Raw genomic sequence first — 26,741 nt, 5'->3', positions numbered from 1 at the left:
CACGTTAATTTCACGAGCAGGCTGTTCCGTTGATCGGATCAACTGGAACCCTCGACGTCATAAGCGACGGAGTGCCAACAACAACCTTTTTCAAGAACAGCTTGATGTATTAGTGAACAGTCAATAGCGTTGGAAAGCATAAAGATTAAAATTGTAGTTGAGAAAAAAATTAGCAGACATGGAAGACAGGAAGTCATCTAAAAGCTGGAAAATTTATCTATCTATCTAGATCGTCCCTCAGGATGCCCCAAAACTGGAAAAGAATTACCCGTATCACGATGATTCGCACTAAGTATGAAAATGCCGACGTTATGACTGCAGCTCAGTGCTCTGTGAACACAGAGTGTAAGACGTGACATGGACAGCTGCAATGGAGACTACGAATCCTTGGCCAGCAGGAAGGTGATGGTCTTTGGGTCTATCTCCAGTGAGAGTGACGTCACGCCACGCCATATTGTTGAACAGGACCTTACGCTCAATTCATATGATAAGGTAAAGCTTGTTAGAGACTGGTCAATCTCTAGCTGGAGAGGATTGGTAGTGGAAGGCCATATGTGTGACAGCAGGATTTGGTTCCGTGCCATACCTCAGGAAAGAGTCAAAAGTGGTTTTCGGAGATTTTCTACGACTTCTCGGGCAACAATTTCTAGCCTCCAAATTTCTTCGATTGTAATCTCATAGATCATTATGTGTGGGGTACTGTTGATAAAGATACCAACTGCTCTGACTGCAAAACCGAGGCCGAATTAGTGGCCAAGATCAAGATGTCTAAAGATCTTCCCAGGAACACAGTGAGCAACGCATGTGTCAGGTCCCGGAGCCGTCTTGAGGGTTTGGTAGAACCTGAGGGCAGCTACTTTGGGTAAACCGTTATCTCCAAGCCATAATCAAGTTGATATTTCTTGACTGATTAAAATACTTCTATTTTTGGATGGGATATTGTGTTTTTTGTCCCTTTTATGCAAACTGTCACGTTTTGCCAGAACATCCTATATATGTATGTACAGGATACATTCCATAGGTTTTGAAACTTTTTCACGCGAGACATTAATTTCAAAGACGTACAAAACCCTAATCTTCAAAGTGGGATCCTTTGACTTCAATGTACTTGTAGCGCTCCAGGCACTTCGTGGACACTCCATAGAAAGCCTCCCAAATGAAGATGTCCAGGACCCTTGTCACAGTGTCCTTCATATCAATGTCTTCGAAACGACTTGTCCTGAGGTTCTCAAAGTAGTACCCCAGTATGGCTACAGCCTAGTAACTGAAGTAAGTAAAAGATAAAAGAAGATCTATCTTTATGTATGTGTTTCTGTATGTACATGCATATGTTTGTCTCATCTCCAATGCCAAAAAGTACTGTTGCAAAATAGAACAAAAAAAAAATTGCCAAAACAGATTCAGTGTTCAGTTAACTGTGCCAAATCACCTGCACCCAAAAAGCTGCATCCATTTATGCCATTTATCTTCCATACTCCACAACAAACAATAAAAATTCAAAATAATAATTATAATGATTTATTTTGAACGAGTACAATTCAGTGAACTGGTCCTGAGACATTACAAGTGTTTATTATCATATACAGAACATATGACTTGTAGAGTCAATGCCAGAAGGGCGTCGAGACAGGTAGAAGTCCATTGCTCTTACTGTGGAGGAAGATCCATCACTTACATCTAAACTTAGGACTTGTTAAAATTAACACTACACCAATGGACCTCACTTTCTAAACATTCATTCTGGAGACAATTGTAGAGATAAGCTTCAATAGTAAGGATGCCTGTTTCTTGCCAGTCTCTAATACTTCTTCATGGTTTGCATATTTCTCACTGTCATATTCCATGATGCTTTTATTTGTGATGAGAGATAAACCAAATACTTTCATGGAGGCATGTGCTGCCACAATCACTTCAGGACAAGTGCTCATACCTGAAAGTAAAGAATAAATAATTGATTCCTGCAAAGTTTCAAGAAATAGAAATATATAGCTGTCAAAGATGACATGTAAAAGGCACCAGTGTTACTAACAAATAAAGGGAACTTGTGGGCACCTGTGCCAGTGATACATTAAGGGCACCCGCGTCGGCCACACGCTAGGGGCACCCGCGCCGGCCACACGCTAGGGGCACCCGCGCCGGCCACACGCTAGGGGCACCCGCGCCGGCCACACGCTAGGGGCACCCGCGCCGGCCACACGCTAGGGGCACCCGCACAGGCCACACGCTAGGGGCACCCGCACAGGCCACACGCTAGGGGCAGCTGTGCCAGTGACACATTAAGGGCACCCACACTAGTGACATGTTAAGGGCACCTACGCTAGTGACCCGTTAAGGGTACCCACGCTAGTGGCATGTAAAAGACACCTGGAGTGGTTGGTGGTAGGAAGGGCATCCAGCCATAGAAACCAAGCCAAAACAGACTGGAGCCTAGTGTAGCTCTCCTGCTTCAGTTCCAGTCAAACCATCTCACCCATGCCAGCTTGGAAAACAGATGCCAAATGATGATGATGATGATGATGATATTGCTGGCAAGATGGAAAACAAGTGAACAGAGAGAGAGAGAGAGAGAGAGTGGAGGATTTTCTGAGTATTGCAACGTAAGCTGATGCATGCAAGGGAGACAACTACATAGATATAGACACGGTAAGTACATAAACATTAAGTATTAGGTAAAAAAAAAATGTACCACATTCAGTGAGTGGAGAAAACTAGTGAGTGGAGAAAACTAGTGATGGAGAAAAGGCAAGAAGGCTTGGCTAAAAGTGCTGTGGATGACAAAGGTGATAGTGATGATACTGGCTGTGCTGATGATAATATTGTTTATGATGACGGGTAGAGATGACAATAAAAATATATAACAGTGGTAGAGGTAATGGTAACAATAGTTTTAAACCCTTGATCAACTAACTATCATTGAACAAATATATGCTAGCATTCCAGCTATGGTGGCGGCACATGGCCTAGTGGTTAGAGCAGCGGACTTGCAGTCGAGAGATCGAGGGTTCGAATCTCAGACTGAGCGATGTGTGTTTTTGAGCGAAACACTTAAGCTCCATGCGGCTCCAACAGAAGGTAATGGCAAATTTCTGCTAACTCTTTTACCACAACTTTCTCTCGCTCTTTCCTCCTGCATCTGGCAGCTCACCGAAATGCCAATAAAACTGGGAAACCAGCCCTTATGAGCCAGGCATGGCTCGAGAAGGAACAAACGACATTCCAACTATGACCATCTAGTTTGTGTGTGTGTCACAGATTATACCAGTGGTTCTTAACAAGGATCCAGATGACCTTTAGGGGTCAGTATAAGATTTTGCCATTAAAATTTATGCACAATACATTACTCTCTTACTTGTTTCAGTCATTTGACTGCGGCCATGCTGGAGCACCGCCTTTAGTCGAGCAAATCGACCCCAGGACTTATTCTTTGCAAGTCTAGCACTTATTCTATCGGTCTCTTTTTTTGCTGAACCGCTAAGTTACGGGGACGTAAACACACCAGCATCGGTTGTCAAGCAATGTTGGGGGGACAAACACAGAGACAAAAACATATACACACACATACATATATATACATATATACGACGGGCTTTTTTCAGTTTCCGTCTACCAACTCCACTCACAAGGCTTTGGTCGGCCTGAAGCTATAGTAGAAGACACTTGCCCAAGGTGCCACGCAGTGGGACTGAACCCGGAACCATGTGGTTGGTAAGCAAGCTACTTACCACACAGCCACTCCTGCGCCTATAATGGTTATACATTGGTTATACTTCTACAATACACAAAATAGTTTTGGTTTTTTATACAATTCCTAATGATAGTTAATTATAAAATTATAACTCTTTACTCTTTTGCTTGTTTCAGTCATTTGACTGCGGAGATGCTGGAGCACCACTTTTAGTTGAGCAAATCGACCCCAAGACTTATTCTTTGTAAGCCTAGTACTTATTCTATCGGCCTCTTTTGCCCAACCGCTAAGTTATGGGGACCTAAACACACCAACATTGGTTGTCAAGCGATGTTGGAGGGACAAACACAGACACACAAATATATATACATATACATATATACGACGGGCTTCTTTCAGTTTCCGTCTACCAAATCCACTCACAAGGTTTTGCTTGGCCCGAGGCTATAGTAGAAGACACTTGCCGAAGGTGCCACGCAGTGGGACTAAATCCGGAACCATGTGGTTCCATCAAATGGCTATTGAGGTCCATCTGAGTAAAAGAGGAATCAAAGGAGTCCATAGGGAAAAAATGGTTAAGAAGCATTGGACTATAATGTCTTTATTTAAAACAGTTGGGCATGGTTTGAGGAAAATTTGGTTGCTATTTCTAACAGGTCAAGTGATAATGAAAGAGCTCCCCCTACCACTATTGGCTTGTTACAGAGCTAGTTTCATGTAGCAGCTTATGATTACATAACAATTAACATCAAATATTGAAACATTGTCATCATCATCGTTTAACGTCTGCCTTCCATGCTAGTATGGGTTGGACGATTTGACTGAGGACCGGCGAACCAGATGGCTACACCAGGCTCCAATCTGATTTGGCAGAGTTTCTACAGCTGGAAGCCCTTCCTAACACCAACCACTCCAAGAGTGTAGTGGGTTCTTTTAGTCAGGCAGTACTGGCAACGGCCACGCTCAAAATGGTGTATTTTACGTGCCACCTGCACAGGAGCCAGTCCAGCGGCACTGGGGTATATAAGAAAATACTGTAAGGTATGGTAGTCCACATTATTCCGTAGGGAGCAAAGGGCCAATTTTTTGGTTTCACTGGTGTATATATTTCTTCCTGAACACCAATCTGTCATAGGATTATTCATTTTTATGAGCTGATTGGAGTGTAACAACATTAAGAGAAGTGTCTTGCTCAAGAAAACAATCCATCGCCCAGTCCAGAAATTGAAACTACAAACTTATGATCATGAGTCCAACATCCTAACCACTAAGCCATGCACCTTTATAAGGTATGACATTCACAAATATCAGATTCCTAAGCTGTTAGAAGAAACAATTTTTCTTTCTTATAATAGAAAATTTCACATGTCACCGACATGTGTGGCCTATCGTGCATCACTGGCACATGAGACCTGTCACGTGTCACCAGCACACACACCTTTTCATGAGTCACCAGCATACGCGCCTTTTATGTGTCACCAGCATGGGTGCCTTTTGTGTCACTGGCACACATGCCTTTTACGTGTCACCAGAACATCTTCACTGGTATTTATTATTAATAATTTTGTTCATTCAGTTTTTAACTTCTGTTCCTTTGGTACGTTTGAAATTTCAAAACAAGACACAGAATGTACCAGAACTAAACTTGAAAGAAACTTACCAACGGCGTCGGCTCCAGCATTTCTAAGGAAAAGACATTCAGTTACAGTTTCATATGTAGGGCCTCCAAGAGAACAATAAACACCTTCTCGCAGATATTGAGAATATCCTAGTTCTTCTGCAATTTTACGAGCAAGTTTACGATATTCTAGATTATAAGCTTTTGATACAGATGGAAATCTTGGGCCAAATCTACAACAAAAAGAAAGAAAATAATAATAATAATAATACAATAAAAACAAATATTATACAAAAATGAAGACACCGACAATATCAGTTAGCTCAATATATGTTCATTTTATGCCCAATTTCTATGCTGGGACACCACATTCAAGAATCTTTAGCTGAATGAATCAACACCAGTACTTCCATTTTTTTTTTTTTAACCTGGTACTTATTCTATCAGTCTCTTTTGCCAAACTTCTAAGTTACAGGGATTTTCAAGCCATGATGGAGGAGGACAAATGCAAAGACACACACACACACACACACACACACACAACGGGCTTCTTTCAGTTTCTGTATGTATACCAAATTCACTCACAAAGCTTTGGTCAGTGCAAGGGTATAATAGAAGGCACACTTGGCTAAGGTACCACACAGTAGGACTTCAATCCAAAACCATATGGTTGTGAAGCAAACTTCTTATCACACAGCCACACCTGGAGACTTATTTGAGGCATTTTTTATTCTTTTTAGTTAGATGCTCTTCCTGTCAACAACCCTTACATGTTACATAATTACATAAATTCGCAGCGGAGTAGAAACTGAGTTTATGTGGGATCATAAACTTAATAGAGCATAGAAATTGGATTTATAACATCATCACCATCAACATCAACATTTGACATCTGTTTTTCATGCTGGCATGAGCTGGTCAGTTTGACATGAACTGTCAAGTTAGGGTCTGCTCTAGGTTCCATAGTCTGTTTTGGTATGGTTTCTACAGCTGGATGCCCTTCCTAATGCACAAGTCTGGGCAGAGTTGTTTTTGTAGAAGGCCAGTAGTCACCCATGCATACCAGCCTCTCCTCTCTGCGCCACCGATTTTTCCATGGAAAAGCAAAAGGTTGATATAGCTTGGCAACAGTGACATCGTAATTCATTTCAACAGCTGAGTGAGCTGAAGCAACGTGAAATAAAGTGTCTTGCTCAAGAACACAACACACAGCCCAGGCTGGGAATCGAACTCACTACCTCATGGTTGTAAACCTGACACTCTAACCACTAAGCCATGCACCTTCATATCTAACAAAAAGACAGGTATTCATGGATGGAAAGCATTTGGTCATATATGTACTGAATCAGAGAAGACAGTCCCCAACAACAAACAACAATAACGGAAAGAGCAGTAGCTACAAAAACAATAACTTGGTTTACCTTTCATCGTTTGGTCCTCTCAGTGGATTAATTCCAACGAAGCCAGGAAAATTGATTTGGTCCTTAATGATCATGAAATCCCCAACATTAAAGCTCTGGTTAAGACCTCCAGCTGCATTGGTGACAATTAAAGTTTCAACACCAAGAAGTTTCATCACTCGAACTGGCACCGTGGCCTACAAGTAGAAGTATTTTATTTGTTAAAAGAGAAATGAAAAGCTCAGCCCAAAAGGGTATGAGAAGTTCTCGCACAGCCATTTTGGTATCATCATTCTGGCATCATGTCAGTTGGTTTTGTTGGTCTCTCATTCCACTGTGCCCCACACAAGTCAAGGGAGTTGCACACAGGCGAGATGGGAGGCTTATTTGACATTAGAGGTTTTAATGTCTTGCTCGATCCCTCCTCCTCCTTCTCCTCTCTCTTTGATTATGCATGTAAGCATATTTATTTTTAAGTGGATGAGGAGAGGGTAAGTGCTTATTCAATAAATTGTAATGATCTATCAAATCTAATCTATATAACTTAATAGTTAACGGGGGGAGGACAGACACAATACACACACACACACACACACACACACATATATATACACATGCATATATCATCATCATCATTTAACGTCTGCTCTCCATGCTGGCATGGGTTAGACTGTTTGACTGGAGCTGATGAGTTGAACCTCATGATCATCATCGTCATTTAACATCCACTTTCCATGGGTCGGACTTTTTGAAGTACTCTTGAAGTACTTCAAGATATTTTTAATGTAATTTTGGTAAATATATCTGTTAAAATGAGATGCCAGTGTTATTTTCATTTTTGTATAATTTAGATGAGTTTATTCGCCGCACCCTCTGTCTGTGTGTGTGTGTGTGTGTGTGTGTGTGTGTGTGTGTGTACACACGCATACACTACAGGTTTTCACAGTATCTTATTTCTTTACTGCCCACAAGGGGCTAAACATAGAGGGGACAAACAAGGGATTAAGTCGATTACATCAACCCCAATGTTCAACTGGTACTTATTTAATCTACCCCGAAAGGATGAAAGGCAAAGTTGACCTCGGCGGAATTTGAACTCAGAACACAGCGGCAGAAGAAATACCGCTAAGCATTTCGCCCGGTGTGCTAACGATTCTGCCAGCACACCGCCTTACCACAGTTTTTGTCTACCGAGTTCATTCCCAAGTCTTTGTTTGATCCAGGGTTATCATGTAGAAATTTACCCAAGATAACACACAGTGGAACAGAACCTGAGACTATGCAGTTGCAAGGCAAGTTTCTTAACCACACAACCATACTTACAATGTCATTAGCTGCATACCTTTGCCATTGAATATCCTTCGTAGGCATGCAGTCGTCCTTGCATAACAATTACATATTTGTCACCTAGGAGACCAGCAACAAACTGACCTTTGTGACCAGCAACTGTGAATAGAAAATTAAAAGCATATTAGAGCAAAAAAAAAAAAAAAAAAAAAATTAATTTCTAAGATTTTTGTTAGAAACAGTATTAGACATTCATCATCATCATCGAACATCCATTTTCCAGGCTGGCATGGGTTGGACAGTTTCATCATCATTGCTCTGGCAATGATCACACTCAGACGTTGCTGTTAGTGCTCCACGTTTTTTGTAAATAGCTTCCTTGCTTAGATCGCTATTTTTTTTTGTTGTTGTTGTTGTTTTGTAAAATGTTTTTTTTAACCTGATAAATACTATTGTTGCATTCAATATTTTTTTGGCCATAGGCAACACACAAGTTTGATACTCATTTCAAGTGAAAGAGAGAAACGAAATCATTATTGGGATATTGGCTATGACCTCCTTAATATTAGGTCTAGATGTTTCTGGGTAATGCTTTTACATTCACAGTCAACACTGCTTTGTTTTCTTTTCATAATCTTATCCATTTTTATGGATAATGGGTAAGACATTTGTGCACAAATATTCATAAATGAATAAGAAAGTACAAAACACTCACACATCCCATTGTTGTTTTTGATCATTTTCAATGATTTAGACTCGTTATCCCATACTGACATGAGTGGGGAATGGATTTTTGTCAAATTTGAACATCTGGCTACTGTTGGCACAATTGTTGTAGTTGTCAGCTGTTTTTTGAGTTCATCTTGAATCAAAAAATATCCCCAGCTGTGACCCCCTTGTCTTTTTATTACACATAGTATATAGGATTACATTACCTGAGTTGTCCTACCTTTTTTTTTTTTTTATATATTGTAGGGCACATTTTTTGAGAGAAAATTTGAAGTTAGCTACTATTTCTAACAAACTGAATGACCACATCAAATTTCTCTCGAATGCCTACTGACTACAACCCATTCTGTCAACCAGGCATAGAAGTGTCTGAACAGACAATAATGTAGTTTGGAGAAAGTAGTCTAACAACTTAACTTTCTAACCACTTAAAGCAATGAATATTCAATTAACTTTAAAACATTGAAATGAAGGCAATGGAAAAAAAAACAAGATAGCAACTAAGAGATTTAACCCAGTTTGACTACATAAGTAAAAATAAACCAGAGAAAAATAGGATTGGACAAAGCAGCCGAGTAGTAAATATTACAACCAACAATGTGTCAGTAATCTTATACACATATATTTAATAGTTTTTTCTGAATACATTATTTACATCTGACTGATATTTGTCCTCATCTTGTTTGTTGTTAACACAATGCTTTAGCTGATATACTCTCCAGCCTTCGTCGGGTGTCTTGGGGAAGTTTCGAGCCTGGGTTCTCATTTCAGTGTTGTTGTTGTTGTTATTATTATTATTATTCAGGTCGCTGCTTGGAATTGAGCTCGGAATCTTGGGGTTAGTAGCCCACGCTCTTGGCGTAGTGGTTAAGAGTGCAGGCTACTAACCCCAAGATTCCGAGTTCGATTCCGGGCGGTGGCTTGAATAATAATAATAACCCTTAAAATAGATTACATGTCTGAAGGAACCCCTGCACAAAAAATTACATACCATATCTTTCATTTTTTTCATCATAGTTCACATAGATATTTATTTATATATATATATATATATATATATATATATATATACACACAAACATTCAAGCGAGGTCGTTGCCAGTGCCGCTGGACTGGCTCCTGTGCATGTGGCATGTCAAAACACACCATCTGAGCGTGGCCATTACCAGTAACGTCAGACTGGCCCTCGTGCCGGTGGCACGTAAAAGCACCCACTACACTATCGGAGTGGTTGGCGTTAGGAAGGGCATCCATCTGTAGAAACACTGCCAGATCAGATTGGAGCCTGGTGCAGCCATCTGGTTCGCCAGTCCTCAGTCAAATCGTCCAACCCATGCTAGCATGGAAAGCGGACGTTAAACGATGATGATGATGATCATCATCATCATCAGTTTAATGGCTACTTTTCCGTGTTTGCATATGTCACACAAAATTTGACAAAGCAGATATTTTAAAAGCTGGATGCTCTTGTATAGTCAGGACAAGTGGAGTCACTTGTTTTCAGGCTTCTGTGAAAACACATCTAGCCTTGGAGAAATATTATCTTGCTAGGAAACATGAAAGAGTTAATGAGAGGAATGGCACCCAACAGTAGAAAATCTGCCTTGGTAAATTCTGTCTCATCCCTGCAAGTATGGAAAAGTGTCTACAACAAAGACACCATGACAATGATCCTGATGATCATCATATGTGTATGTGTGTTGGCACTCCGTCGCCTACGACGTCGAGGGTTCCAGTTGGTTCGATCAACGGAACAGCCTGCTCGTGAAATTAACGTGCAAGTGGCTGAGCTCTCCACAGACATGTGTACCCTTAACGTAGTTCTCGGGGATATTCAGCGTTTTATTTCTGTTGAATGGAGTCAGAGAATTAGCAAAGATATGGGCCCTGGAGTGATACAATCCCAATTGAAGACAGTTTCACAGCAAATTTTCAGCTGCAGTACCAAAATACTTCCAGATTTCAAACTGACTTCAATTTGTCAGTGCTCCAAATTTGAGGGAGATTAGTAGTTATACAGTTCAGGTATTCTAAATCCAAAGCAATCTTTTGACATGTTACCATTTCCTCACAATTCTTCCTTTCTACCCTAGATTTTCTATGTTAAGTATTTTGTTTATCTAAAGGGCGCAACAAATATTTTTGTTTTCAAACACACAGACACACCAATGTTTCTATGCTACCACAATTTCCTACATCTCAGTCTCTTATCACCAGGCATACACAGTTGCATATGTCACTTGACATACATATACACACATACAAGCACACGTATACATATACATATAGATATACATACACACACAAACATTCACATATATATATATATACACACATTTATATATACATACATATATACACACACATACAAACATTCACATATATATATATATATATACACACATATATATATATACATACATATATACACACACACCTATATATGCACATACATACACATACATATATATACACATATATATGTGCACATACATATGCATATATATATGCATATATATATATATACACACACATACATATACATACATATCTACATACATATACACAAGCATACATATACGTACAAATACATACATATGCATATGTACATATATATGTATACATACAACTGTACATATATATACACACATACACATGCATACATACATATACGTACATGTACATGTACATACGTACACAAGTACATACGTACACACATACACATACATGTACTTACATACATGTACTTACATTTATGTACATACATATATACATGTACAACAATATATATATATATACATATGTATATACATATATATATATATCATCATCATCATCATCATCGTTTAACGTCCGCTTTCCATGCTAGCATGGGTTGGACGATTTGACTGAGGACTGGTGAAACCGGATGGCAACACCAGGCTCCAGTCTAATTTGGCAGAGTTTCTACAGCTGGATGCCCTTCCTAACGCCAACCACTCAGAGAGTGTATATATACATACATATATACACAAACACACATATACATACTTATACATATATATATACACACATACATATTCATATATATATATATACATACATACATACATATTCATACATATATATACATACATATTCATACATATTCATACATATATATACATACATATTCATACATATATATACATACATATTCATACATATATATACATATTCATACATATATATACATATTCATACATATATATACATATTCATACATATATATACATATTCATACATATATATACATATTCATACATATATATACATACATACATACATACATACATATACATATATACACATACATGCATATACAAATATATATATATGTATATATACACACATACATGCATATATATATATATATATATATATATATACACACACATACATGCATATACATATATATACATACACATACATGCATATACGTATATATACACACATACATGCATATACATATATATACACACATACATGCATATACATATATATACATACACATACATGCATATACATATATATACATACACATACATATATATACATACACATACATGCATATACATATATATACACACATACATGCATATACATATATATACACACATACATGCATATACATATATATACACACATACATGCATATACATATATATACATACACATACATGCATATATATATATATACATACACATACATGCATATATATACATACACATACATGCATATATATACATACACATACATGCATATACATATATATACATACACATACATGCATATATATACATACACATACATGCATATACATATATATACATACACATACATGCATATACATATATATACATACACATACATGCATATACATATATATACATACACATACATGCATATACATATATATACATACACATACATGCATATACATATATATACATACACATACATGCATATACATATATATACATACACATACATGCATATACATATATATACATACACATACATGCATATACATATATATACATACACATACATGCATATACATATATATACATACACATACATGCATATACATATATATACATACATACATGCATATACATATATATACATACATACATGCATATACATATATATACATACATACATGCATATACATATATATACATACATACATACATGTATATACATACATATATGCATATACATATATATATATATATACACACATACATGCATATCCATATATATGCATACATATAAGCTTGCAAAGAATGAAGCCAGAAGACTCCGCTGGATGTGTAATGTCAGTGTGCATACACGACAGACTGTAAGCACCCTAAGAGAAAAGTTGGATTTAAGAAGCATCAGATGTGGTGTGCAAGAGAGACGACTGCGCTGATATGCAAATGAATGAGGACAGTTGTGTGAAAAAGTGTCACACCCTAGCAGTTGAGGAAACCTGTGGAAGAGGTAGAACCAGGAAAATCTGGAATGAGGTGGTGAAGCACGACCTTCAAATATTGGGCCTTACCGAGGCAATGACTAGTGAAGGACCTTTGGAGATATGCTGTGCTTGAGAAGACCCAACAAGCTAAGTGAGACCATAGTCGATGGCCTATGCCAGTAGGTGTAGCCAGCCCATTTATGAATACCCCTCATTCATTGGACAATAAACCTTGCTTGTGAAAACCTATTGACGAAAGTGTAAAAAATCAAAATTGCTGATGTGACTGATGACAGTACCACCTGATTGGCACTCGTGCCAGTGGAACGTTAAAAGCACATCTGAGCGTGGTTGTTGCCAGAGCCACTGATTGGCTCCCATGCAGGTGACACATGTGCTGTGGCACGTGGAAACCAACATTCGAGCGTGGTCGTTACCGGTACTGCCAGACTGGCTCCCGTGCAGGCAGCACGTAAAAACACCTTTTGAGCGTGGTCATTGCCAGAACCGCCTGACTGGCCCTCGTGCCAGTGGCATGTAAAAGCACCCACTACACTCTTGGAGTGGTTGACATTAAGAAGGGCATCCAGCTGTAGAAACTTTGCCAGATCCGATTGAGCTTGGTGCAGCCTCTGGCTCACCAGTCCTCAGTCAAACCATCCAACGCATGCCAGCATGGAAAGCAAACGTGCTTGATATATTTACACATATATACATGCATGCTTGTTACTTGGTGAACAGTTAACACATAGAAAGACTACAATACTTCTATCAGATCTTTATACAGTATCAAGCTATACAGATATTCTACAAGAGTTTCAGTTTCATGACAAGGCAATTATTTACATTCCAAGACCATATTTTTATATTCTTAAGTTTCCATATTATAAAATTTAAGTAGCACATCTACATATTTTAAATACTGCATAAAGATCTCTAATATAGACATAATTTAGGAGAGGGATTAGTCAGTGAAATTGCTCCCCCGCCCCAGACCTCTTAACTCTGAGAGAATGAAAGTCATGCTGACTTGAGTGTGATTTGAATTCCCTCACAGACTAATGTGCTATCATTGAATTCTGGTTAAAGTACAGCTTGTTGGCAGCACCATAAAGTCACAAGTTGTTTATAGAGGTGAGGTGACCCATTTGATAAGAGCAATGTACACAGATGGATGAAGAATTTTGAAGAGGAAACCAAGTCTGAAGACACGATAACATGGAAATACATTAACTACATTCATTGACGCAAATTCCGAGCTAAAGGACAAATTCTAAACGGCAGTCAATGGGGGAGATGTTGGATGCTTATTAGAAGGAAAATACAACAGTTGGTCCAACAGAAGATAAATAACAATGGGAAAAAAAAAAAAAAAGAGAGGTAAGAAAAAAATATTTATTTACCTGTGCTGACTGGAAAGTCAGGCAATTCTGAATAAGGGAAGCAGACTTTGTCAGTTACCATGTCAGCCAGACCTCCAAGACCAGATCCACAGATGACTCCAATCTTTGGTACAGCATTTAGCTTGGGTTTTATGACATTGGCAATACATTCTACTTGCTCATAGGAAATACTAAAAGGGAAAAAAAAAATTTGTAAATTAATTTTTGGTTGATTTTTTTTTTTTAGATTTTCAATAAAATGTTTAATTGTACCCTTCTTATAGCACTGTGTGGGTGTGTGCATGCACCACACACACACACGACACACAAATACACGTGTAAAGGCGAATGGCTTAGTGGTTAGAGTGTTACACACACAATCATGAGATTGTGGTTTCGATTCCCAGACCACGCATTGCATTGTGTTTATGAGTAAAACACTTCATTTCACGTTGCTCTGCAATCATTTTATCACCTGATATGTGGCATGCCATACACCTGCACAGGTAATGCTGATTTGATGTAAGAAGTAATCTTATGTGAACACTAACATTTAGTCACTATAAACAAATCATTTATGCATGGCTGTTCAGCAAGAAATTGCTGAACCTTCATAAGTCATCTAACAACAGATATGCAGGAAGTAAATAGACACCTTTAATTTTCAAAATTTCTGATCTAAGCATCCCAATATGTTTTCAGCGGTGTAGAATTTACAATGTAATTATTCTTTTTCATTCCAGGTGCCATTATATTAAACATTTGCGAAGAGTAACCATGCCACACACAAAAAATTCAGCAGAACTGTCAGATTTTCAAAGAGGTCGTATTGTTGGGCAATCTGAGGCTGGCCTCAGCCAGCGAAAAATTGCCTAAAATCTTCAAATTCCTCTTGCTACTGCTAATAGAATTATAGTGCAATTCAAAAGCCAAGGAAAAGAATCAACAGATTCTCGTCCCGGCTGACCTGGGCCCTCGGAAAGTAAGCTACACTGTTTGAAGAGAATTGTGGAAAACGAACCCTGTTCGAAGACTTCTGACATTGCAAAACAGCTAGAAGTTAGTCCAAGAATGTGTGCTACATATCTGCATAAGCTTGGGTATCATGGACGAGCAACTAGAAGAAAACCTCTCCTTCAACCAATTAATATCAAATAAAAGATTTTGAAAATTAAAGGTGTCTATTTGCTTCCTTCATGTCTGTGTATGTATATATATATATATATATATATATATATATATATATATATATATAATATATAAGGGCTGATCTCTAATTGTGGAGGGAACCTGTGGAAGAGGTAATCCTGGGAAGACATGGGATGAGATGATGAAGCACGAGCTTCAAATATTGGGTGTCATGGAGGCGATGACAAGTAATCGAGACCTTTGCTGTGCTTGAGAAGACCTGTCAAGTGAAATCATAGTTGTAACTGGTGCTGGTGACACACAAAGGCACATGTGCCAGTGATACATAAAAGTACCCATGATGGTGACATGTAAACTCTAGGAGTGGTTGGCATTAAGAAGGACATCCAGTCATAGAAACCAAGCCAAAATCAGACGGGAACCTGATACAACTCTCCGGCTTACCAGTTTTTTTAGAGTGCTTACAACCGTGTTAAAACAGCAACCTTTGAGCTGCATTTTCATCTTGGGGAAGAGATGAAAGTCCAATGTTATTTATTCCAGTTACAACTTATTGTTCCCATCTTCTAGATTACATTTATGAGAAGGTTTTGCCTAAGGAAACAAACACCTGTATCAATATTTCCCTTAGAATCCATACATTTTGCAAATCATATTTGTAATATCCTATGGATGGCAGATACAACAATTAAAGAATGAGGCTTGTAGAAACATACATAGCGGTGGCAAATTGGCAGAAACGTTAGCACACCAAGCGAAACACTTAGCGGTATTTCGTCTGCCGTTACGTTCTGAGTTCAAATTTCGCCACTGTCGACTTCACCTTTCATCCTTTCAGGATCGATAAATTAAGTACCAGTTACGCACTGGGGTTGATGTAATCGACTTAATCCGTTTGTCTGTTGTTATTCATCCCCTCTATGTTTAGCCCCTTGTGGACAATAAAGAAATAAGAAACATACATAGCAATGCATTAAAAGATTTATAAATTTCCATCCAAAAGTTCTTGTTTTTACACACACACACACACATGTAATTATATACCTGTAATCATTGGGGCACTGGGATATGTAACACACTCTCTAAGTACCAGTCTTGAGAAATGGAGCTTCTCAAAACCAGAAAGGAGAAAGCTGATTTGAAGACTAAAAATCCAGGCCATCACTGGGACTGCGTAAATCTGTAAAACTTCCCAGAAGTTTATCATTTAAGTATATATGAACATGTCTAAATATGCAAGTATATGCATAAGAATACATACATAAAACAAAACATACAAATCTGCACGCACACATGCATGCATACATACATACATACATATACATACACACCCTGTTGATGTTGTTGAAATTCCAGTGAAGGTTAGAAACTGGATCTTTCTCTATTGGCTAGAAACCTTGAAATAAAACTGAGTAATGACAAGCAGACATAACCTTGTGTGAGCAGTTACATGTACGACTGCTACTGCCAAGTTAAGAGCTCCATCATCCACCTGTTCCCAGTATATGCTTAAATTACTAAAGGGATCTTTTTTAAAACGGGGGCCACATTTTTCATTAACGAAACACTTTGAAACTTGGAACACTGGTAGACTGTGTCATATAAAACATCTTTTTCTCTTAGTCTTCTTAAAAAAAAAAAGAAATCCCTAAGTTATTCCATGTTAAAGTTGTCGTATTTCTGTAATTTCAACCAATCACTGACGTCCATTCAGCCGATATACATTAAGTGCCCACTACATAAACAAACGATTCTGAAACAACTCTATCGGTGATAGGGTTAGGGTTAGGGTTAGGGTTAGGGTAAAACAGCAAATTTAAAAAGAAAAAAGCAAATAAAACGAAGAAAAAAAAAGAAAATGAAAAAAGCAAATAAAACGAAGCTATGGCTTAATCAGCCAAAGGAGTAAATGTAAGCAACTGAATACTTGTCAGTGATTGGTTGAAATTATCGAAATAAGACAATTTTTTACATGAAATAAATTCGAATACAAAAATATTTTTCTGTTCTATAACACAAAATAGATAAGTATACGAAGTTTGAAAGTCTTTCGGTACCAAAAACACTACGTAAAACATTAATGAAAAATGTGGCCCCCGTTTTAAAAAAGATCCTACTAAAGTATCTGTGGTGGTCAAGCATCCACAATAGTGAAATATATGTAAGGAAATAATATAAACTGGTGTATAAATACACACACACACACACACACAGGCATGGCTATGTGATTAAGAAGCTTGCTTTCAATCATGTGGGTCTTCAGTTCAGTCCTACTGCATGGCACCTTGGGCAAGTGTCTTCTACTCTACCCTCAGGCCAACCAAAAAGCCTTTGTAGACGGAAACTGAATGAAACCCATCATATATACTATTTATACATATATGCATGTTTGCGTTTGCATGTACATGTGATGATTGCAAATGAGCATCATCCTCATACAAGTGATGTCGTTTACTTCCTGTCTTCTGTGAGTAAATATGGTTAAAAAGGTGAGGAAGGGTACCTAGCCAGAAAAAAAAATCTACCGTGACAAATTCTACCTGACCCATAAGCAAGCAAAAGTGACTGTTAGAAACAGAGGTGATACATACACACCCACAAGACAAGAATGTGGATCTATTGAAAAAGAACTTGATTTATTCAAATGTACCATATTACAATAATTATACAAACTAATGACCTTTGACATCTATTTTGATTCCATAAAACACATGAACTTTAAACTCATCCAAGGCTATCTGTGACTGACATTACTACAAGTCGATATGATTAGCTCCTTCAGTTTATCAACAAATCTGGTCTGGGTTACATACACACTTGATTACAAATAACCTTAAAGGAAAAAGTAAGTGTTATCTAGTTTAGGAACAAAGGTCGCCATTCAACTAGACCTTATCTCCTATCACCTTTCTAGCCGGGCTCCTACACTAGTGTCAAAATGTTGCAGTACACCTTATTTGAAACTACATTTTAAGTTGATCTGATGAAAGAAAGTCAATTTAATTTGGGAATGAGAAATTATTATAACACAGAATTATGTTCCTTTAGCTATGTTGTGAAAAAAATTTAACATATTAATCTTTCACCAGAAAACCCTATTCCAACCATAATTCTTGAATCAAAACTACACATACATATATGAGGGTACTACAATAGATTCTGAAGGTAGCCTCCATCTTTGTAACACCCTTCACCTGCTTCCCCCTTCCACACACACACATGCACACTAAACTCTGCTTGTGAAGACGTGTTGAGGCAAGTGAAATCAAAATCAAATTCGATGACAGCACCGCATGACTGGCATCCGTGCTAGTGGAGCGCTAAGAGCACCATCCGAGCGTGATCGTTGCCAGGGCCGCTGACTGGCCCGTGCCGGTGGCACGTAAAAAGCACCATTCGAGCATGATTACGGTTAGTAACAGGAAAAGTATCTGGCTGTAAAACAACACATCATCATCGTTTAAACATCCGCTTTCCATGGTAGCATGAGTTGGACGATTTGACTGAGGACTGGTGGACCAGGAGGCGACACCAGGCTCCAATCTGATTTGACAGAGTTTCTACAGCTGGATGCCCTTCCTAACGCCAACCACTCTGAGAGTGTAGTGGGTGCTTTTACATGCCACCGACACAAGGGCATGTAAAAGCATCCACTACACTCTCAGAGTGGCTGGCGTTAGGAAGGGCATCCAGCTGTACAAACTCTGCCAAATCAGATTGGAGCCTGGTGTAGCCATCTGGTTTCACCAGTCCTCAGTCAAATCGTCCAACCCATGCTGGCATGGAAAGCAGACGTTAAGCGATGATGATGATGATGAATGATATATATATATATATATATATATAATCCTATGCAAATGACATCTATGTTATTTTAGCACAACAGAAATTTCAGTTAATCATGACTAGTTGTCTGTTAAGTTTTGTTTTTTTTTTTCCTTTTGTTACTTAAAAGAATCACACCACATACTGTCTTACTCTCTCTCTCTCTCTCTTTCTCTCCTTCTCTCAGCTACCACTAACAGCAATGGGTTAGCTATCATATTTCATACTTTTTCCACTCTTAACTAGCCATTACTTATTGGCTCGGCCATGACAGACTAGAATCAGTCAAGTCAGGAGGACACTTTAAACTGAAGTGATCATATCCTCACTTACTTTCCAGTAGTGTAAAAATGGGTTTCCTATTTTGTTACACTCCACTGTGGAGGCACATGGCTTAGTGGTTAGGGTGTTGGACTCGTGATGGTACGACTGTGGTTTCAGTTCCTGGACTGGGCAACACATTGTGTTCTTGAGCAAAATACTTTATTTTATGTTGTTCCAGTCCACTCAGCTGGCTAAAATGAGTAATCCTGCGTTGGACAAGCATCCCATTCAGGTGGGGAATCTATATACCATGAAACCGGGAAACTGGCCCTTATGAGTCAGCATGACACGAGAAGATAACTTACCTATTTACTTACATCACCATTATCTGCTCTTAAATACTTTGACTTTTTAAACAAGAAAATACCAGTGCCAATGTAGTATGTGATCTGCATGCCATTTTGATCTACAGCAAGTTAAATCTAGACTAGCTTGTGATCTACATTCAAAATTTTGTTATAAATTTGCAATTATAATTAGAGATGGACCAATATCTCTGTGTTCGTTAAGGAGTTCATAGCAACAGAGAAATTCTATCGCAGCTTCTTCGTCTCGAATAACCTGTGTATAAAATTCTTTTGCTCTCATCACGACTTCTTTCAATGGGGTCCGGACTAAAAGTGTTTAGATCATAAAAGTGTTTTTCGTTTATATACAAAACCAACCAGAAGTCAAGTAAATAGATGAATTTTAAATGTAGATCAAAAAGTTGGTGTAGATCACAAACTATACCATTTGAACTAATATAGATCACAAGCTATACCAGAAACATGTATGTAGATCACACACTACACTGGCACCAAAATATCTATGTACAAGGAGTGTTCATTAAATGTCTAAATGTGTACACACCCACATCTATAGAAACATACACACTAATATGTATAGACATATACATACACACATGCATGCATATATCATTATTATCATTTAACATCCATGTATGACTGGCACCTGTACCAGTGGAGCGCTAACAGCACCATCCGAGCGGGATCACTGCCAGAGCAGCGGTTTCACTTCCATGCCGTAGGCACGTAAAAAAAGCACCATTTGAGCGCGATCGTTTCCAGCTTCACCTTACTGGCACTCGTGCCAGTGGCATGTGAACAAAACATTGGACTGACTCCTGTGCAGGTGGCACGTAAAATACACCATTTTTAGCATGGCCGTTGCGAGTACCGCCTGACTGGACTTCGTGCCGGTGGCACATAAAACCACCCACTACACTCTCGGAGTAGTTGGCGTTAGGAAGGGCATCCAGCTGTAGAAACTCTGTCTAATCAGATTGGAGCCTGGTGTAGCCATCTGGTTCACCAGTCCTTAGTCAAATCGTCCAACCCATGCTAGCATGGAAAGCGGACGTTAAACGATGATGATAATGACAAGATAGTCACATTTGGAACGCTTTTAAAAGATGGGATGGTCACAATCGGAACATCTTTAAAAAGCGGAATGATCACGTTTGACGTGCTTTTAAAAGATGGGATAGTCATGTTTGGAACGCTTTTAAAATATGGAATAGTCACGTTTGGGACGCTTTTAAAATATGGAATAGTCACGTTTGGGACGCTTTTAAAAGATGGGATAGTCACGTTTGGGACGCTTTTAAAAGATGGGATAGTCACGTTTGGGACGCTTTTAAAAGATGGGATAGTCACGTTTGGGACGCTTTTAAAAGATGGGATAGTCACGTTTGGGACGCTTTTAAAAGATGGAATAGTCACGTTTGGGACGCTTTTAAAAGATGGGATAGTCACGTTTGGAACGCTTTTAAAAGATGGGATAGTCACATTTGGAACGTTTTTAAAAGATGGGATAATCATGTCTGGAACGCTTTTAAAAAACGGAATAGTCATGTCTGGGACGCTTTTAAAAGACGAGATAGTCACGTTTGGAGCGTTTTTAAAATACGGGATAAATACGTTTGAAATGCTAATAAAAGACGGGATGGTCACGGTCGGAACGCTTTTAAAAGATGGAATGTTCACGTTTGGAACATCTTAAATGAAAAATATTTTGGGAGATCTTTTTATATAGCAATTCGGAGTCTAAACGAGAGAAACCACTATTTTCTTTCTTACTAGTGTATCACATTAGCCACTGTTAAGGCGTTTAGTGTGTAATTTTAATGACTGTTATTTATCTACATAACAAAGCCGAGCGGTCACATAACAACCCCGCCTGTTCTAGGAGTTAGAAAACATGGGGAGAATACTGGAGGACAAATACATAAATAAATAAAACTCGGTTGCCATGTGATATACCAAATACATATTAAATCAGAAATAAAGCAAATGAGGTCACTAGCTGCTTACTTTCAATACTACAACGAACCAAACGCATTACTGAATGAAACAATATGTAATATTACCAAACCATATGGTAAGATTAAGCTGAATAAAAGACATAATACATATATCATTTCATGCTTACGGTATTCATTTGAGATACAAAGAAAGAAAAAGACAGAGTCCAGAGAAAGAAACAGCGACTTGCATCGGCAAATATTACACAGACGAAGTTTCTTTTTCTTTTCCGACCCAACCGTTACCATGCAGATACTATTTTTAAGACAGCAAAGATTTTGGAGAGAATTTCCTCATTTAATCAGGCATTCCTATACAAATATATTTAACTGTTTTAACTTCAAAAAGTTTTTTTGCAGATTTTTGATCTTCAAAAACAAAAATATGAAAACGGTTTTTCTTTTTAAATATATACAATAGGAATAATAAAGTTAAAAGCAGGCTTTTTTAAAAAAATAAATTAGCGCTTAAATTAAACAAAGTGCTGCTATTTCTAGTATGCCCAACAACGAGGTTTCCCTCGAATTCGTTCGGATGTGTGTGTGCGCGTATTCTTGGTTTTTCCCCACTCTTTTTCTTTAAAAATATGTATCCTATGGATATACGTATCCTGTGGATGAATTTTAATTTTATTTCTATTTATTGATGGGTAAACGGCAAACTTTGTTGTCTAGTCCAAAAGCAGCTTAAATCTAGCAGAGATAGTATGGAAGGGATTCCAAACACGACCATTCAGATATGTATGTAGGTGGGAGGGTTCATTTTCCTGTGTCCGCTTTTAAAAGCAGCAGATTGTAAATTAAGGCTGTCCTAGAAAATAAACTGTCCACATAAAAGTTTGTACAGTTAGCTCGTCGGATTACGTACTTACATTTCGTAAACAATGTTTTTCATACAAAGCTATTAGTTGTTTCAAGTAATCCTATACAATAGCGTCAGAAATTGTCTACTTTGGCAAGAGAATGTAATTATTTTTGATTTGTGTATTAAAACATCGGGGGGAAAAACCAGTATTAGTCGACATCATTCACACGCGCGCGCGCACAGCCTTCTTTCATAATATAGAGAGGCTAGGCTGAAATAGAGAGTGAATGACATCGTTTCCTCATGATATCTCTAGACCAATACCGAAAGATCGCCTTTTTTTATGGACCGATTTCAGAGAAATTTTTTGTTTATTTTCTATAACTCGTTGATTTTTTAGCTTTTCCTAAACAGAACAGCAAGAACTACGTTTAAAACATCGGAAATTAAAATTATGCAAATATCTTTTTCAAAAGTTCTTTTTGAAAAATAATCAGCTTCCTCCAAACTTTCCGTTCAAATTACTTTCATTACAGAAAATGACAGAATATCTTCAATTATGAATATACATTGCTTTAACAACATCATACAACGATTCTTTTGGTAATCTTCAAGTTTAGGGGGATAAAAAAATAAATAAAAATATTCAAGGGAAATAACTGAACGACTTACCAGTATTATCCGTTTTCTTCTAGCTGTTTATAAATAAATCACACCCTAACCCCAACGTCAATCAAATCAAGTGTGTGATTTATTTATAAACACAGATGTACGGAGAATACTGGTAAGACGTTCAGTTACTTCCCTTGAATATTTTTATTTATTTTTTATCCCCCTAAACTTGAAGATTACCGATTCTTTTTTTAAATGGTAGGGTGTGACATGAGGGTGAGATGGGATTAAAAACAGACGAAATGGTCGAGTTTGGAAGGTAGGATGAGCACGGATGGTCACGTTTGGAACGATTTTAAAAGAGGAGATGGCCACAAATGGAATGTACGGATTCTTTCGCTAAAGAATGGCGGGATGGCATCAGAGGGTCACAGTTGGACTGCTTTTAAAAAGACGGGATAGTCACGATTGGAACACCTTTAAACATGTGTTTTAGCGCTTCAACGTGCATATATTGTGTGAAGATTAGTTTTATTTACGTTAAGATTGAATCAATTTAATTACAAAGAAATTAAAGAAAAGAAAAAAAGGGGGGGGGGGCGATTAAACATCAGAGGATTGGGTGAGACCTACACCCCAGAACAAATGGCGTGTTAGCCGCGCCCCACGAATATGACCGCGATGATGTTGTGGAGAATGACCAGTGATACTCGTGCTAGCAGTCACCCTACCTTGCGGGACTCATGGCTCCGGGTATTTTGCTGGAAAATTTTAGCTGGTCAAAAATAAACATTTCGAAGTGAAAAAAAGTGTTTTAGCTTTTTTTTTGTTTTTGTTTTTCATAGGCAAAAAGATGTTATGAAAAAGGTTATAATTTCTCTGAGAAACAACTGTCTCGTGTATTTACAATTAGTCGTTCGCACTTGTCACCATCTGATATACTTAGGAAGTAAGTCAATAACCACTACTTCAATTAAGCATTAACGAAACTATATTTCAATTAACGAATACATTTCAATTACGACCACGTCACAAAAATAAACTAGTGCATTCTACTGTGCGCTAGTTTACGAATGAAAACATTCACATTTTGAGCTGAAAACATACTTTTTTTTTGACAATACATTCATTTTCATGAGATCGTGGAAAGAAAGAAACTCGCAAGAAATTACAATTTTCAGTGAATGTCATAATTTACGACGCTGCTGTATAAGATTACATTACGTCTCTTACCGTATTTAACCATACATCATGGGGCTCCTATATATATATATATATATATATATATATATATATATATATATATACTACAGACTTTTAAGTACAAAGCGGTGATCTAATTACTCTCAAAGAAAAATACAGTGCTTGTTTACTTGAACTCCAGCACGCATCTACAAATTAACTTTCATTGAAAAGCGAAACTGGAGCACAGTTTTAAATATATATACATACGCAAAGTAACATAGAATGCATTTGTTAGGGATATTAGGTAAGACACTTGGTATCAACGAAATTATAATTAGAACTGCAAATTTTAAAAAGTCATTTAATTATGTTACAATGACAAAAAAAATTCAATTAATTAATGTATAGAGAGAGCCAAACCTTTCACACGCCTCCATCTCGATGAATGTAAAGGGGATACAACTCTTAATGTAAGCTTATGTATTTATATATATATATGTATACATGTGACAGGTATAGTGTACGTGTGTATATATGTGTGTCATTGAGTGTACGTGTGTATATATGTGTGTCATTGAGTGTACGTGTGTATATATGTGTCATTGAGTGTATGTTATTAAGAGTTACATGAGTGTATGTATTTATTTATGTATGTGTGTTTATATATTCGTGTGTTTATAATTACATGAAATTAATGAACACACGTCTTTCATAACATTTTATATTCAAAAATTAGCCGTTAATTCTACAGACAGGCACATCTGAGAGTCTTACTAAATAATGAGCAGAGGTCATCTTTAGTCATCAATAACACAAAAATCATCCAACAGAATTCCACAAGCCAAACAATGAGGGCTCCTGCGTGATTACTCCAAGGGCTAGAAATAGCAGCAAAATCTATTTAATGCTCAACAGAGCAGTCTTCGTTTCGCTGCTTTTTGCTAGACGGTCGTGTATGATTTGAAGGCGAAGGTAAAGAATACGCACGCCACCCGTTTTCGGCGTTTAGGGTCAGGGTTACGCCAAAAACGGGTGGTGTGTATTTTCTTTACCTCCGCCGATTTGAAGATGCATATTGAACAGAACTATAGCCAAAGCATTCCAGCCATGACTGTCCCGTGTTTTGGAGGAAAGGGGAGATTGTTTTTGTCTTTCGTTTTTTTTCTCAGCTAAGCGCAAGCATGGCTGTGTGGTTAAGAAGCTCACTTAGCAACTTCGTAGTTTCGGATTCAGTCCCACGGCGAAGCATCTTGGGCAAGTATCTTACTATAGCCCCGGGCTGACCAATGTCTTGTATGTATTTTGCAGCTTAAACAATACATATATAGGAATCTTGCAGGCGCGAGGTGGATTCGATCCACTATGCCACAAATTTGAATTAACACTGCGTCAGATCAAAACCGTTGTTTCACCGCGGGAAAAGTTCTGACGCAGTGTTAATTCAAATTTGTGGATCGAATTCACTTCACGCCTGCAAGATTCCTATATCTTTCTCCCTCTGGCCAAGGTTGTAGCTGGTCAGCCAGGCTTCGTTCTCCATGAGTCGTCAAGTGACCACTGGTAGCTAAAAAGAGGAAGTTTGCTTGGAGGTCTCCTGTTTTTATAGCTATCAAGCAGGGTAGTGAGTGCAAAGGATTTAGCTGGCGGTCTTGTTTATCTGGATGGAGTAGAAGAGGTCAGAAAGGGTCAAGTGGTGGAGACACCGCTTCGGCCTAGCTAAAGGCGTCTGGGACATATCTAACTGCTGTCTGATCAAAACCGTTGTTTCACCGCGGGAAAAGTTCTGACGCAGTGTTAACTCAAATTTGTGGCATAGTGGATCGAATCCACTTCACGCCTGCAAGATTCCTATACATATATACATGCATATATACATACATTGCGGAACTGTGGTAAGACTTCTGTCCCCCCCCCCCCAAAAAAAGACCACCCTTTTTAAAAAGATTTTTTT

The 26,741-nt window shown here is 38.0% G+C and overlaps 1 protein-coding gene across 1 annotated transcript; it reads right to left on the bottom strand.

The window, feature by feature from the left end:
• Positions 1 to 1,502: 1,502 nt before the first annotated feature.
• Positions 1,503 to 25,239, bottom strand: LOC106870021 (purine nucleoside phosphorylase). The gene is made up of 6 exons (XM_014915986.3): positions 25,211 to 25,239; positions 14,607 to 14,776; positions 8,046 to 8,149; positions 6,725 to 6,900; positions 5,346 to 5,536; positions 1,503 to 1,930 (listed from the first exon to the last, which is right to left on the bottom strand). Exons 1-6 carry the CDS (start codon positions 25,225 to 25,227, stop codon positions 1,728 to 1,730), a joined length of 861 nt encoding a protein of 286 aa, XP_014771472.1. The 5' UTR covers positions 25,228 to 25,239; the 3' UTR covers positions 1,503 to 1,727.
• Between the last annotated feature and the right edge of the window lie 1,502 nt (positions 25,240 to 26,741).

This window comes from Octopus bimaculoides, chromosome 1 (genome assembly GCF_046866305.1).
Source record: "Octopus bimaculoides isolate indiv1 chromosome 1, ASM4686630v1, whole genome shotgun sequence".
NCBI lineage: Eukaryota > Metazoa > Mollusca > Cephalopoda > Octopoda > Octopodidae > Octopus > Octopus bimaculoides.
This window is presented reverse-complemented; position numbering and strand designations above follow the sequence as displayed.